The sequence below is a fragment of the Podospora pseudoanserina genome, chromosome 3, assembly GCF_035222485.1.
Source record: "Podospora pseudoanserina strain CBS 124.78 chromosome 3, whole genome shotgun sequence".
Lineage (NCBI taxonomy): Eukaryota > Fungi > Ascomycota > Sordariomycetes > Sordariales > Podosporaceae > Podospora > Podospora pseudoanserina.
Genome location: NC_085922.1, coordinates 1,528,876 through 1,542,312, shown reverse-complemented (window position 1 = coordinate 1,542,312; position 13,437 = coordinate 1,528,876). Strand labels below are relative to the sequence as shown.

General features: G+C 54.2%; 4 protein-coding genes across 4 annotated transcripts; 2 read left to right on the top strand and 2 right to left on the bottom strand.

Annotated features, from left to right (window-relative positions):
- Positions 1-1,060: 1,060 nt before the first annotated feature.
- QC764_304370 (uncharacterized protein) lies at positions 1,061-5,389 on the bottom strand (the record flags this gene model as incomplete). Its single annotated transcript, XM_062945554.1, has 2 exons — positions 2,856-5,389; positions 1,061-2,799 (listed from the first exon to the last, which is right to left on the bottom strand). Exons 1-2 carry the CDS (start codon positions 4,987-4,989, stop codon positions 1,061-1,063), a joined length of 3,873 nt encoding a protein of 1,290 aa, XP_062801546.1. The 5' UTR covers positions 4,990-5,389.
- A 245-nt stretch (positions 5,390-5,634) lies between these two features.
- On the top strand, positions 5,635-7,839 carry GYP8 (GTPase-activating protein gyp8; the record flags this gene model as incomplete). Its single annotated transcript, XM_062945553.1, is given in 3 exon segments — positions 5,635-6,872; positions 6,931-7,734; positions 7,742-7,839. Coding segments are annotated over 3 exon segments (1,134 nt in total). The 5' UTR covers positions 5,635-6,640.
- A 641-nt stretch (positions 7,840-8,480) lies between these two features.
- alp4 (gamma tubulin complex Spc97/GCP2 subunit Alp4) lies at positions 8,481-13,053 on the bottom strand (the record flags this gene model as incomplete). The annotated part of the gene is made up of 3 exons (XM_062945552.1): positions 11,265-13,053; positions 9,046-11,132; positions 8,481-8,966 (listed from the first exon to the last, which is right to left on the bottom strand). Exons 1-3 carry the CDS (start codon positions 11,752-11,754, stop codon positions 8,481-8,483), a joined length of 3,063 nt encoding a protein of 1,020 aa, XP_062801544.1. The 5' UTR covers positions 11,755-13,053.
- Positions 12,103-13,107, top strand: PUP2 (proteasome component pup2; the record flags this gene model as incomplete). Its single annotated transcript, XM_062945551.1, has 4 exons — positions 12,103-12,127; positions 12,212-12,224; positions 12,348-12,873; positions 12,934-13,107. 4 exons carry the CDS (start codon positions 12,103-12,105, stop codon positions 13,105-13,107), a joined length of 738 nt encoding a protein of 245 aa, XP_062801543.1.
- Between the last annotated feature and the right edge of the window lie 330 nt (positions 13,108-13,437).

Below are 13,437 nucleotides of genomic sequence, written 5' to 3'. Positions count from 1 at the left end.
TTGCTTTTTCGACGGGTTCCTTGAGTAGGATTAAGTCCGTGGTTCTGCTTAGACTTTCGTCGTGGGGCTGGGGGTTGTTCGCAACAGGCGGAAAAGGGCGGTGCCTTTTTTGACGTTTGTCGGGGAAAATTTCACAGTGAAAACAAGCGAATATAACTTTTCCGGACCCTTGGTTCTGAGCACACAACAAGTTAATGTGGTGCAAAGTGGTCTGGTGTGTGTATGATGGGTTGTTGGCAGACAACAAGAACAGCAAGAAATCAATCAGTTGTTGCGGGACAGAGAGAGCAAGTCAGCAGAGTTTGGCAGTGGCGGGCAGTTGAACAGCCTGCTGGAGGGGCTCGCAGTGCAGCGTGCCTTGGAGTTAAAGTGGGGCAGCATATTCACCCCAGTTTCACCACCTTTTTTAATGTGAGTGATGAGATGGGATGGATGGATGGATGGATGGATGGATGGCTTCTATACAATAGTAACTTGTGCTTGTGATTACAATGCTGGTTGTGCTTGTCTTTGGTCACTTTGTTCCCTCTTGGGTCACTAGACAGAGCTGTTCTTTCACCAAACTCTTCAGCGGGCCCGTCCCCCACCTCTCGAAAAATATTGAGAGCTTCCAGGTTCCCCAAACTTCAGACTGAAGAAGAACAAGACGAACTTCTTCAAGGAGATCTCGAGTCACTCGCCGTTACTCGCCGTCACTCGCCGTCACTCGCCGGACCCGATTCAGGTCTAGTCTCACCAGAGTCGCCGCACTCGGCCGACAGACAATGACGCAGTGGTGGTGGTGTGCGGCGGCACAAAAAAAGTTGAGAAAATCAATGCCCAGAGCTTTTTTGTCAGTGCGGGGCTCATTTTTTTGTGTGTTTTCTCAATACAGCAATATCTTATCTCGTAACATCAATCAATGCAATTATCCAAGTTTATGGCCATAATCACCCCCCTATGTGAGCCCCTGACCTGAGCCAACAACATCAGGCTGCTGTATGTTAGATGATGAATTCTGCTGTCTCGTTCTTATATCGTGTATCAAAAGCAACGCTATGTATCCCCCCTCCCTCTAAAATCATAACACCGGCCTCAAAAAGTACTCCAAAACCTCGTACGCCTTCCCAAACGCCTTTCCCACATCATCATTCACCTCACCCACCCCCTCCACCTCCCCCAACAACTCCGCAAACCTCCTCTCGTAATTCCTCACTACCCTCTCCAACTCCCCCTCCCCCTCCCCCTCTAGAATCCTCATCAGCAAATCCCCATCAACCTGCATCTCCAACCCATTATCCACCCTCGGCTCGGGGTTATTATTCCAAACCCCTCCCTGCTGACTATACCGACTCATAAAAGGCGTCACCTCCCCATCCAGCAGCGCCAAATTCTGCACAAACCTCAAAAACCTCCACGTCTTGAGATCAAGCGTAGTGAAGTGGTGAAGCGCCCCATTGAGCGAAGTCCCCAACGTCTCCGCATCATCAAACGACCCAAGCAGCCTCCCAAACCTCCTCCCCACCCCCTGCTCCCAAACCGGCCTCGTCCTCCCCCTCTGAAACTTCCTCACACTCGCCGTGAGCTCCGCCTCAAAAACAACCTCACACTCCCTGTCCACCTGCCTCCACGGCACCCACAACCCCCCGACCCCACACTCCCTGTCACTCACAAGCGTGATCCCCCCCTCCTTATCATCCACCCCTTCCGTCCCCGCAACCTCAACCATGCTGACCCCGTTCCTCCTCATCGGATCAGCATTGCACATACCCTTTCCCCCCCCACCACCACCATCCTCCAGCACCACAACCGAATCCCTCCCCGTCAGCACCACCAACCTTCCATTCTCCACCCTCAACCCAACCCCCGCCGACTCCAGCTCAAAGCTCCTCTCATGCCTCAACCTCTTCTCCCCCTCGTCCAAAACCTCCCACCTGACGCTCTGCCCGACACACATCACCACCCCCTCCCCATGCCCAAGAACCGAATACACCGGCTGCTCAAACTCCTTCTTCCACCTCATCCAGTACCGTATCCGACCCGTCTCCTTATCCCTCTTGACGCTCACAACCAACAACCGTCCCTTCCTCGTCCCGACCAAAAGATAAAAATATGTTTTGTACCTCCACTCCGTCACCGCAAGTATGACATCCCCTTGCTTTCCCAGCCCATGAATAAAATCAGTCGGGTTGTCGTTTCGATCGGTAGGCACCCCGATGTCCTCCCCCGTGTTGGGGTTTATAAACGCCAGGCTCGGTTTGGCAGAGTAATTCACCGCCGTGATCAGGCAGCCGAGTTTGCTCGACCAGATCAGCTTGTTGGGCGTGCCGTCGAGGGGGATCGATCGCGGGACACACCCCGGGGTGGGGTGTAGTTCTGTCAGGAGGATCGTTTCGTTGGATATGAGGAGGAGCTGCGTTATCCCGTCTTCGGACGGCACGTCAACTGCTGAGGCGAATTGGACTGGGGGGGCGAGAGCGTCGAGGTGGCTTGGGTCGACCGGAAAGATCCGGATTTTCTTGCTGAATTTGTTCTCTCGGTTGTGGTAGCGGGAGGCAGGGTTCAGGCCGAGGTACAAAAGGTTGTTATCGCAGGTGAGGAGGAGGACGGGGTTCGATTGGCCGGTGATGTGTGCGCAGTTTAGTTTGGCAGACGCGATTCCGAATTTCTCGCAGTTGACAGCGCACGAGTCGGCGCTGGTGGTTAGGCTAATGACCTCTCCGCTTCGGGTGCCGAGAAAGATGGTGCTGCCTAGAGAGACGATGCTGCCGATTCCCTCGACCGAGGATGGGTCCTCGATGCTCGTGTGTTCGGCCAGGACTATCAACCGTGTCAGATACGACCGAGTTGAGAATAAAGAACGCGATGGCACTTACTTTCCGGAACAGAAATCACCTCCAGGTTATTCGTGGCCTGCTGCAGCGAACACCGCACCAACGCCGGCCCAGATTCATTCAACGTCCCAACCAGCAGAGTAAAATCCTCGGTCAACGCCAGACTGTTCACTTCTCCACCCACCTCTACCGTCCTCACATGCCCGAGACCAAGATGAGACCGCTCCATCTTGAAGACATGAATTTGGAACGTATTGCTACCCTTGTCATGAGCCGACACCGCAATACAACCATCCAAGATGCACGCATCAGACACTGAACACCCCTCAAGCCCAGAAAACTCATCATATCGATATGATCGATGAGCACGAGGCAGGGTAAGCACAGCCCCCTGTGTTGTGACCTGGACCGTAAACGGGCCAGAGTGAGAAAACGCCAACGTCGAACCGCTCAGATTATAAGGCGTCTGGCCGGCCGCAACGAGATCAGCGCTGCTGAAGTCCGAAGGGAGCTGCAAGACCGACGTGGCGTCCGGCATGGATATGATGATCTGATAACCATCACCCGTAGGGATCAGCCAGGCTTGCTTGATACCAGGCTCAAACGCAAGATCAAACGCGATATTGGCCTTCAACCCGTATCTGTACTCGGTAATCGACCCCTTCCTGCCACCCTCACACGTCGCAAACAGTCGATCAGGTCGTGGCAGCGGACCTTTTGGAAGCGCTGCCTTTTGCGCTTTGTCGCCATCCCGATGCCACTCGGTAACCTGCGCTGTAGAGGCAAAGTCCACCGCAGGAGACCAGTTGGGCAACGCCTCGAGAAACTCGATGGGAACTCGTGGACAGATCTTGTGAACACCCCCCGGACCCGAGTCGCTGCCCAGAATGAGTACGTCGGCGTATCGATCGTAAACACAGGCAAATGCGGTCGAGATGTTGCAATTAAAAGTGTCCATAGGCGTCACACGCTCCACTGTGCTGTCCTTGTCGGCCTCAAAGTACACAACCACGCCGTCTTCCCGTGCAAGAAAGATGCAGTCCCGTGTCTCAAAGTAAGAGGCGAGCCGGAAAGGTCTTGTCCATGCTGTCCATAGCGGTAGGCGAGCGCCGTGGTGGGTAGGCGTCGGGGGAGGAGAGGACATCTCGATGGTCTCGAAGCTCGGCGGTCCATGAAGGCACTCGGTGCATACATCAATCTGGTGAGGTGATATGACGATAAAAGCCGACTGGACGGTCAGAGGAATGAGCAGCAGAGGCATCTGATTCTCCACGGGCATGCGGTGGCCCTGCTTGTCCTCGGCAAAGACCATTTTCAGGTCATCCCCGAGCTTCCACTCGTAAATCACCATGCGGGACTTTCGATGTCTGACCACGATCAGGAGTAGGATGACGTGATTCTGGTCGCCCGATCGTGGATATAGGAAGGTAATCTTGTGAATAACCCCGTTCACGCTCCGCAGACGGAATGATCTCACTGGGGACTGTAAAGGTTCGCCGTTGGCGTACTTCTCCTCCAATCGCTCCCGTGATTCAAGCTCATAGACCACGAAGAAATCCTCGGCGTAGGCCAGAGCCATGTATCGCGAGCTGGGGTCGACCACGACGTGGAAGCCTGGGTGAGCCAGCCGCTGCTTCGGGCTCACGAAGCGAGTGGTAACAAACTCTGGCTCGCCGTTTGAGTCGGAACGGACGAACATAAAGACGCTGTCACCACTCTCCAGGGCCACCATCAGCATCTGCGGTGGGAGCCTGGGAGGAAGCCCAAACTGGCTGTCCTCCAGCTTGATGGGCGGTTGAGAAGAAAGAGCATCTTGTTCCTCTTCTGTCTTGATGTCGAAGCTGCCAACGACGCAGGCGTTTCGTATCCGAGACCCAAAGTTGACCTTCCTGACGATGTCCTTGAGACGTCCATCTCGGCGCAGCTCACGAATCTGAACAAAGTGGTCCCCAATAAAAGCGACGTCATTGTGGAGGGGCGACCGTATCCTGACGGGCAGGATGGAGTTTATGAAGGGGCTCTCAACAATGGTCCGGGTGAGCAAGCCGCACCTTGGTGGCTTGAGGACTTGTTGCTGGGGGGCAGCGTCGACTTGTTGGCTCTTGACGATGGACTGCACGTTGATGGTTTCGGTCACCCACTGACCGTCCCGGAGAACGTTTGTCTGGAAGGCCATGGTGATGTTGCCGGCGTACAGCAAGGCGGCGGGATTTCTTTGGGATTTTCCTGGGATCACGCTGCACCTTTTGAGCTTTCTGAATTGAACCCGGGATGAAAGAGGCTCCCAGGCAGTGACCGAATCAGGATAAGGCGCGGAGTCCTTCCGTGCATACGGCTAGGGGTACCAGGGCCTATCAGAATCAGGAGGGAAGCATGATCCCATGAAGATGAGCGACGGCGCTGCAGGCAATGTACGTCTTTTTCCGTCTTTTTGGTCTGCCGTGTTGTCAGCAGGCGCTGCACGCAATACTCGGGTAGGGTCAGCTTTTCTGAGGGCGGTCAGATTTCTGATATCTTTTATTCAGTCAGTCTGTGTTGGGTCCAACAGCCGAGAGAAGTTGGGAAGTTGGAGTTGGTGAGTGGCAGGTTGATGTGCTCGCGTGGGGCAGCACACGGCCCACGGCCAAATCGATCAAATGCCATCCACCCTCTCGATAGGTAGAGAAAGAGAACCTTACCTCACACCGGCAGCCAACAACTAGTGAAGAGTTTTCCATGCTTTTGAACGGCAAAGCACATACCGCATCTCTCTTTTTTTTCTTCTTTTTTTTTCTTTTTCTTCTTCTTTTTTTTTTTTTTTTTTTTTTTTTTTTTTTTGAATAGCAAAGTTACCTTACTCGGGGAGGAATCAGGACCCCTCCCTCCCGCCTTGCCTTAAGGTACCTTTGCTCTAGTGAAGCGATCAGATTCCTCCCTGCTAGTCTATGTACATGGCCATCTCCAACACCGTCTGCATTTGGCTTCTTCTAGGCCCTACAATGCTTTGCTTTTTTACGAAGCACAGTAAACTATTGTCTTCGGAAATGTATCCCACAAACGTGATTCGTCACCTTCTGGTCTTGTCTCGAGTCCAAGTGAGTTGGCGGATACAATGGGCGTCCATGTCTCATCCAGCCCCGTACCGTGCCGACCAAGAGCAGATGTCACCCATACCAATTGACATATCACTTTCCATCGAGGGCCTCCAGACCATTTGGGACACCGACATTCCTTGGCACTGGAAGCCCTCTCGCGGCAATGATGATCCGAGTAGGGCTTCTCGAAGTTGCCTATTCTCATGAGGTTATCATTCAGAGTCGTCCCGTCTGGGGCATCGCTAACATGTACAGTGGGGGTCAACACTCATACAGCGCGGGGCAGACGTCGATTTTAGGTCCGATCCCTCTTACGTCACCGCGGACGAATCCCCATCTCCAGCGCTAAAATGGCCCTGGCATGAAAAAGCACGGGGCATCTTGCTGGCCTTCTCCAGCACCCCCTGTCCATGTATCTCCGGCGCTAGCACACGACAGACACCCCCTTCACTCACACACACTCGCAAGCTGCGAGATACGAAGCTTCAAACTGGACCGGACAGATGGTGAGACGCTTGTCTATAAGTCAAACCTACGGCAAGGGCTCGGTCATTTCTACCAGCCTTATCCCTCAACTCAGACTTGGTGCCGCCGTCCATCCCTGATTGGGCACTCTCTCCACGTCTAGGCCAGACTTGCCTAACCCATCATCGCAATATCAAACAAACCCCACGCCCCGGATCCGAAACTTCACTCATCCGCTAACACCGGCAAGCTGTGCATGAGCTCTGAGAAAGGGTTAAAAGAGAGAAAATGGATATGATGCTAGGCCCCGAGCCTGAAACCAACACGGCCGACTTTGACGAAAAGCCCATCAAGATGGAGGACCCCATCGACGAGAAACCCCCCGATCCCAAAGACGAAGCCGCCGAGCAAAAGAAAAAAGAAATCCTAAAAGCATGCAAGACAAGGGACTTTGCCGCCCTCAGAACCCTTGCCGCCTCACCAGGAGGATTTCTAACAGACACCATCCGCCAACAAGCGTGTAAGTGACCCCGCTACCCGATGCCTTAGCATCATGTTCTTAACGTTCACTTTCCTAGGGCCATTACTGCTGGGCATCCCATCACTATCAGACACCAAACCAGAAGAAGAAGAAGAAGAAAAAGAAGACTGGAAATCCCTCCCCCCTCACAAAGACGAATCCCAGGTCCAGCTCGACGTCAACAGAGCCTTTGTCTACTACCCCAACGACCAAAACGACACCCAGCTCTCCCACAGCAAAACCCTCCTCTCCACCCTCATCATCCGCACCCTCCGCCACCACCCGTACCTATCCTACTTTCAAGGCTACCACGATATATGCCAAGTCTTGCTGTTGACCCTCCCCCCGGCCCTCCAACCAGCCGCCCTGGCCCACTTGTCACTTCTGCGCATCAGGGATTTTATGCTACCGAACCTCCACCCTGCCATAGCGCAACTGCGACTCCTCCCGGATATCCTGAGATCGTCCGACCCGGAACTATGGCAACATCTGTCATCGACAGAACCTTTTTTTGCGCTGTCGGGGACGTTGACGATGTACGCGCATGACATTACTAATCTAGGGGAGATCACCAGGCTGTTTGATGTGTTGCTGGCGAGGGATCCGGTTTTCTCATTGTATTTGTTTGCGGCTATTGTTCGCTCCCGCAGAGGGGAACTGCTTGATATACCGGAGGATGAACCGGAGATGTTGCATTCGGTGCTGTCGAAGCTGCCGCAGCCGTTGGATTTGGAGGGGTTGATATCTCAGGCGGTGGAGCTGGAACGAGAATACCCGCCGGAGGGGTTGAGGGGTTGGGGGAGGGGGATTAGTAGGTGGTCGGTTCTGAAGACGGGGAGGGGGGAGGGGTTTATAGGCAGGGGTTAGAGGAGGGAGGGAGGCGTTTGAGAAGCAAATTAGGGAGCTCGAGTGGAGGGAGAGGGTGTCAAGGGTCGGGGAGGTGGTGAGGAGGAATAGGGGGTGGTGAGGGGGGGTTGGGTTTGCGGTTTTGGTTGCTGTGGTGGGGGTGGTGGTGGGAGGTTTGTGCATCATCAGCCGGGGTATGGGGGGGCATGGGGAGAGGGGGGATGTTGGAGTATGTGATGGGACTGGTGGGGAGGGTGGGGTGAGGTAGGGGTTTATTCATAGGCGTTTTTGGGTGACAATGGGTAAGATAAAATGGGGGATTGACAGAGCAAATGTGTCAGGACTAGTTCAGAAAAGAAAGGAATAGAAAAAGCCGAACAAATATGTGGAGGGCTACAAGAATTTAGATGGGACGGCTGGGGGCACCAATAAAACATAAGTTGATAACATAGCGAAAAGGGGGGGGGAAGCCGGCTCGATATAATCTCAATATTTGATCTCACAAGCCACCCAGCACACTACGACAAGTTGTTCAATGATCTCATATTCATAACTTCCCCTTCCCGTTCAATACACCAAATGTGTCAATACCGGACTATGACAATTCCAAAATTTGCCGCTACCCTTTTACAAACATGCTTATAACATTTCAATTCCAAACCACTCCTGCTGTGTCCCACCACCCACACTCTTTCATTCAGCCTTCATTCTCACATACACACAGAAAGAAGAAACAAGGCAGGTAGGTAAGGTAGGTAGGTTTTATACACCCCCCATCCTCACATCCCCCCCTTCCATCCCACCACCACCATTCTGCACCCCCACCCCATCCACCTGTCCCTGCCCATACCCCCCTCGTCCGGTATAGCCGCTCCCCGCATTGGCCGTGCTCAACCTCGCGCACAAACTCAAAAGCACCACCGTCTCAGTAGCCGCGTAGTGGTTCAGCGCGTCCAGCAAAATCTGCAGGTGCTTGCTGAAATTGTCCTCCCATTTCCTGATCAAGTCAAACAAGCTCGCCATCTTGTCCTCTCCTTGCTGCTGCTGCTGCTGCTGCTGACCCTCCATGAAGGAGGCATCGGTAGGTTTTTGGGAGCGGACAGACTGGAAAACCCGCCACTGCTCCTCCGACATGTTGGGCGGTCTGTGATGTCCCGAGAGGTCGGGGTCCGTCTTTTCCAGCTCGCGGGATAGCCAGTTTGTGTAGGTTGCAAAGATGGTGCAGGTTTGGGTTAGTTTGGAGTGGATCTAGGCGCCACCGCACACAAGTCAGCGTAATGAAAACAATCGAGGTACACAAAGTTCACAAAGGAGGGTTTTTACTTACACGCAAGAGTTTAGAGTTCGTCAGCATACACTCCTTCAGACACGTATCCAAGAAATCGACATGATCCTGCATCAGCTCATCCACTGTCCTCGTCAACCCCGGGCGGATATGTGTCGACTTTAGTGGGTAGTGGTGGAGGTTTGGGGATGTGGTTGGTGTTGGGAGTGTTGTGCCGTTTTGCTCCCCAGCTCCCGCTTGCTGCTGCTGCTCCTGCTGAGGCGGCTTCTCCCTCTCCCTCACCCTCGCCATCAAAGCCTGCCAGTTCGGCTCAATGACCTCGGCCGTGCAGAAATACAACAGCTGCTGCACAAACACCAACATCCTCGCTCGTAACGTCCACACCCTCCTCTTCCAAATCTCCAACACCCTCGACGACGACCGATGACACCACACAAACCCGCTCGTGTGCGTCTGCCACGTCGTCGACAACTGCGACTCCAGATATCGCAACGACAGCAGATACCTGAAAAGAGCCTGATACCGCCACACCGTCTTCCTGCTCACCACCAACGACACAGGAAACGGCACCGAATAATCAATCTGCAACGACGTAAACCCATTCGCCGCCTTGTCGCTCTCCACCGGCTGGTTGCTCGTCAGCGGCTGCAGCGCCTCCCCTTGCTCTATCCCCGTGATATTCACCACCCGATGAAGGCTCTTGGTCAGGTTGATCTCGTTCATCTCCACCTTGACATCCTCCTTGAACGGATCAAGCGCAACAATGCTCCCCGGCTGCCTCAGCACCAGATCCAACAGCGACTGCAACTTCCCCGTGTTCACCGACTTGACCGGCTTCCTCAGCTCACTAGCCCCGAGCTCGAGAAAGTAAGAAAAGTAATCCGACGGATCCAGAAAGAAGTAATGCTTCAGCGACCGCAACCGTGCCGGCAGCTGATGCGTCGTCAACAGCAACTGCATCAGCGACTCATTCGCATGCGCATAGGCATTGTTGACATTGTCCAGAAACCGATTGTCGTCAAAGGAAGTCGGCACGTGCTTAACCTGCAAGCTGACATCGACGCCGCCGCATTCCCTGACCACATTCAGATATTTCCCCGCAAGCAACACCTTGTCCTTGACCCCCTCCAGCTGCGGCGGCACGTCGTGGTCTCGGATGGTATACCTCCTCTCCCAATACTCATCAGTATAATCCTGCTCCAGCCTCTCCCTCCTGATACTCCTCTGCTCCTTGATCAAAAACTCCGAATGCGGGTCATTAATCCCCCCATGGTGCAGCCACTCGTTCAGCATAGCCATGTACGGCTTGCTCGCATCCCTCAGTAGCGTCGTCAACAACGCCCTGGCCGCCGGATCACCAGACATGGACTCCAACCTCTTGGTGATCAACCCCAGCACCACCCCTCCCTTGGTAATCTTCTTGCCGGTCATGTTCCCCGGCACCAGCTCCCCCCCTTCTCGTAGCTGCTCCAAAATATGATCATAATCATCTCCGCCGTCACTACTCTCATCCGACTCATCATCCAGCAGCGCATTCCTCTTCAACAGCTCATGCGCCAGCCCATAAACCTGATGCATCATATGGCTCGTGGGCAGCACATGAATATTCAATACATGCAACGTGAACGAGTCATCCGTCAAGAACTGCGTCTCCAACTGCGCAACCATGACCAAATACTCCTGCAGCAGCTTCCGTATTGACGCGCAAAGGGCGTGGTTGACGGAGCCGAATTCTTCGCGGGATTGTACGTCGACAAACGTCTCGAGAGCGGTGTAATGAGCAGCCATGCGCAGCATGGACTGGGTGAGGTCTTGCAAGGAGGGGTCGAGGCCGGGGAGGATGCGCCATGTTGGACCGGACAGCCTGTCTCGTTCCTCGTTGGGATTGTAGCCTTTGCCAAAACGAATGTATTGGCCTTCGTAGCCCATAAAGACGAATAGGAGGTCCTCGATGATGACCGCCTCTTGGGCTTCGAGGGAGAGGTCATGGAAGGGTTTCGGTTGGAGGGTCTGGGGGGCAGTGGAGGCGAGGGGTGGGATTGATATGCGGGATGCTAAGGGGGCTGTTGTGTGCGGGAGGAGGGTCGCTTCTGGTTCCCATGGGTGGGGGCGGGTTTTTCTTTTTTTCTTTTGGTCAGCATGATATTCATGATGAGAAGGGTGGTGCAGTAGGTTTTTCTTTGGGGGAGAGGGGGGAAGATTTCTTTCCCATCAGGTAGAACAAGTACCGGAGGGCGGGGTTGTAAAGCAAACATACAGACCTTGTGGTGGCGCATCCTGTCGCATATCCCGAGACCTTGGTTCAGCAGCACGCTGCTTTGCTCCCTCGCGGCGATCGGGGCTCCTCGTCCGTGTCATCAGCGTCTCCCGCGTCGTCACCTGCACCTTTTCGGTGCAGCGCTCCTCGACATGTCTGCTCGTGGAGCGGGGGTTGACCGAGGTGGACCGTTTTCTCGACTCGGCATTGCTCTGCTGGTGTTGGCTGTGGCTCTGGGAAAAGCTCACTTGGTCTGGTCTGCTTCTCTTGTCTTGGAATGTCGACGGCCTGGTGGTGCCAGACGACATTGTGTTCGTCCTCCTCTTACGGCTGCCGGTGCCGGCATTGGGCTGCTGGGCAGTGATGATCGCAAAATGATGTTGAACAACAACCTTTGGGCGGCAGATATGTGGTGATAAGATAGTGATTACCTCTGCCCTGCCAATGCCAAGTCGCGGGAGCTTTTCCAGCCCCCAAAACGCGACAATGGCCATGGATGGATTCACGCGCCGGCTCTTTGCTGTCCCGAATCGGGACTAGCGCGGGTTTACTGCGGCAGGGCAAGGCTGGGGTCAAGGTACCTGGGTACATTTACAGGGGGCCTTCCTTCGTCTACAGTTGGTCGCCTGGCTGCCAGCGGGTGGAGAGCTTCGTAGACCTCCGTGCCTGGAGGGAGCTCACTGCCATCACAGCTTCCCCTCCACTACAGACGGGAATATCTCACTTTCAACAACCAGCGACGACATTAACTACGATATTTTCGGCTTGAGCTGTTTTTTCGACTCTTTCCCTCCAACACCCACCGGCCACTTAATCACAACCACCCCCACAACACCGCCAAGATGTTTATGGCAAGATCAGAATACGGTACGTCCCCCTCCATCAGCTCGATCCATGCCACTTAGCAGAGTCGCATACCTCAAATCACATATAGCTAACATGTCTTTACAGATCGGGGTATCAAGTAAGCCTGTTTTCTGTCCCATTCCCTTCTCTCTCACCGATCTCTCCAACTTCAAAGTCCCCGCCATACCAGTCCAACCTATCACCAATCCAGCTAACCAACCAACCCCCCCCCTCCCAAAAGCACCTTCTCCCCCGAAGGCCGCCTCTTCCAAGTAGAATACTCCCTCGAAGCAATTAAACTCGGCTCAACCGCCATCGGCATCTCCACCTCCACCGGCGTCATCCTCGGCGTCGAAAAGCGCGTCACCTCCTCCCTCCTCGAGACCTCCTCCGTCGAGAAGATCGTCGAGATCGACCGCCACATCGGCTGCGCAATGTCGGGCCTCCAAGCCGACGCCCGCTCCATGGTCGAGCACGCCCGCGTAGAGTGCCAATCCCACGCCTTCAACTACAACGAGAACCTCCGCGTCGAGTCCTGCACCCAGGCCATTTGCGATCTTGCCCTCCGCTTCGGCGAGAGCGCCGATGGAGAGGAGAGCATCATGTCCAGACCGTTTGGTGTGGCGTTGTTGATTGCGGGCTATGACGAGGACGGGCCGAGCTTGTATCATGCCGAGCCGAGCGGGACGTTTTACAGGTATGATGCCAAGGCTATTGGGAGTGGGAGTGAGGGGGCGCAGGCGGAGTTGCAGAATGAGTATCACAAGGTTTGCTTTCCTTGACAACATACATACAAGGGTAGAGAGGGTGCTGACGGGAAAATGCAGTCGTTGACCATCGAGGATGCGGAGACTCTGGTTCTCAAGACATTGAAGCAGGTCATGGAGGAGAAGCTCGACTCCAAGAATGTCCAGCTTGCTAGCGTCACCAAGGAGCGCGGGTTCAGAATATACACGGATGAGGAGATGGCTGCGGTGGTGGAGAGGCTTCCTGCGAACTAGGCGGCCGCGGGTGGGGCTGCTCCTCCTCCTTCTGCTTTTGCTGGGGGTGGTGTGGATATGGAGGTTGAGATTAGGGGGTTGTAAGCCGGGAGATAGAGATGGTGAACTGTTCTTGATCTCTTCCAGCTGAGCATGTTTCGAGAATAGAGCTGGGTTTTTTGCTGGTGAACTAAGGGTAATTGGAACGAAATGGAGAAAGCTGTATCATGTGAAACTCTTGCTCTTCCTGTATCTGTCTGGTAGGTACTATCTATTTTGTTGTACAAGATATTTTGACCTGTAAGTGATGTATATATCCCTGTTTTTTTTGTCTTCCGGGCACCCCTTCTG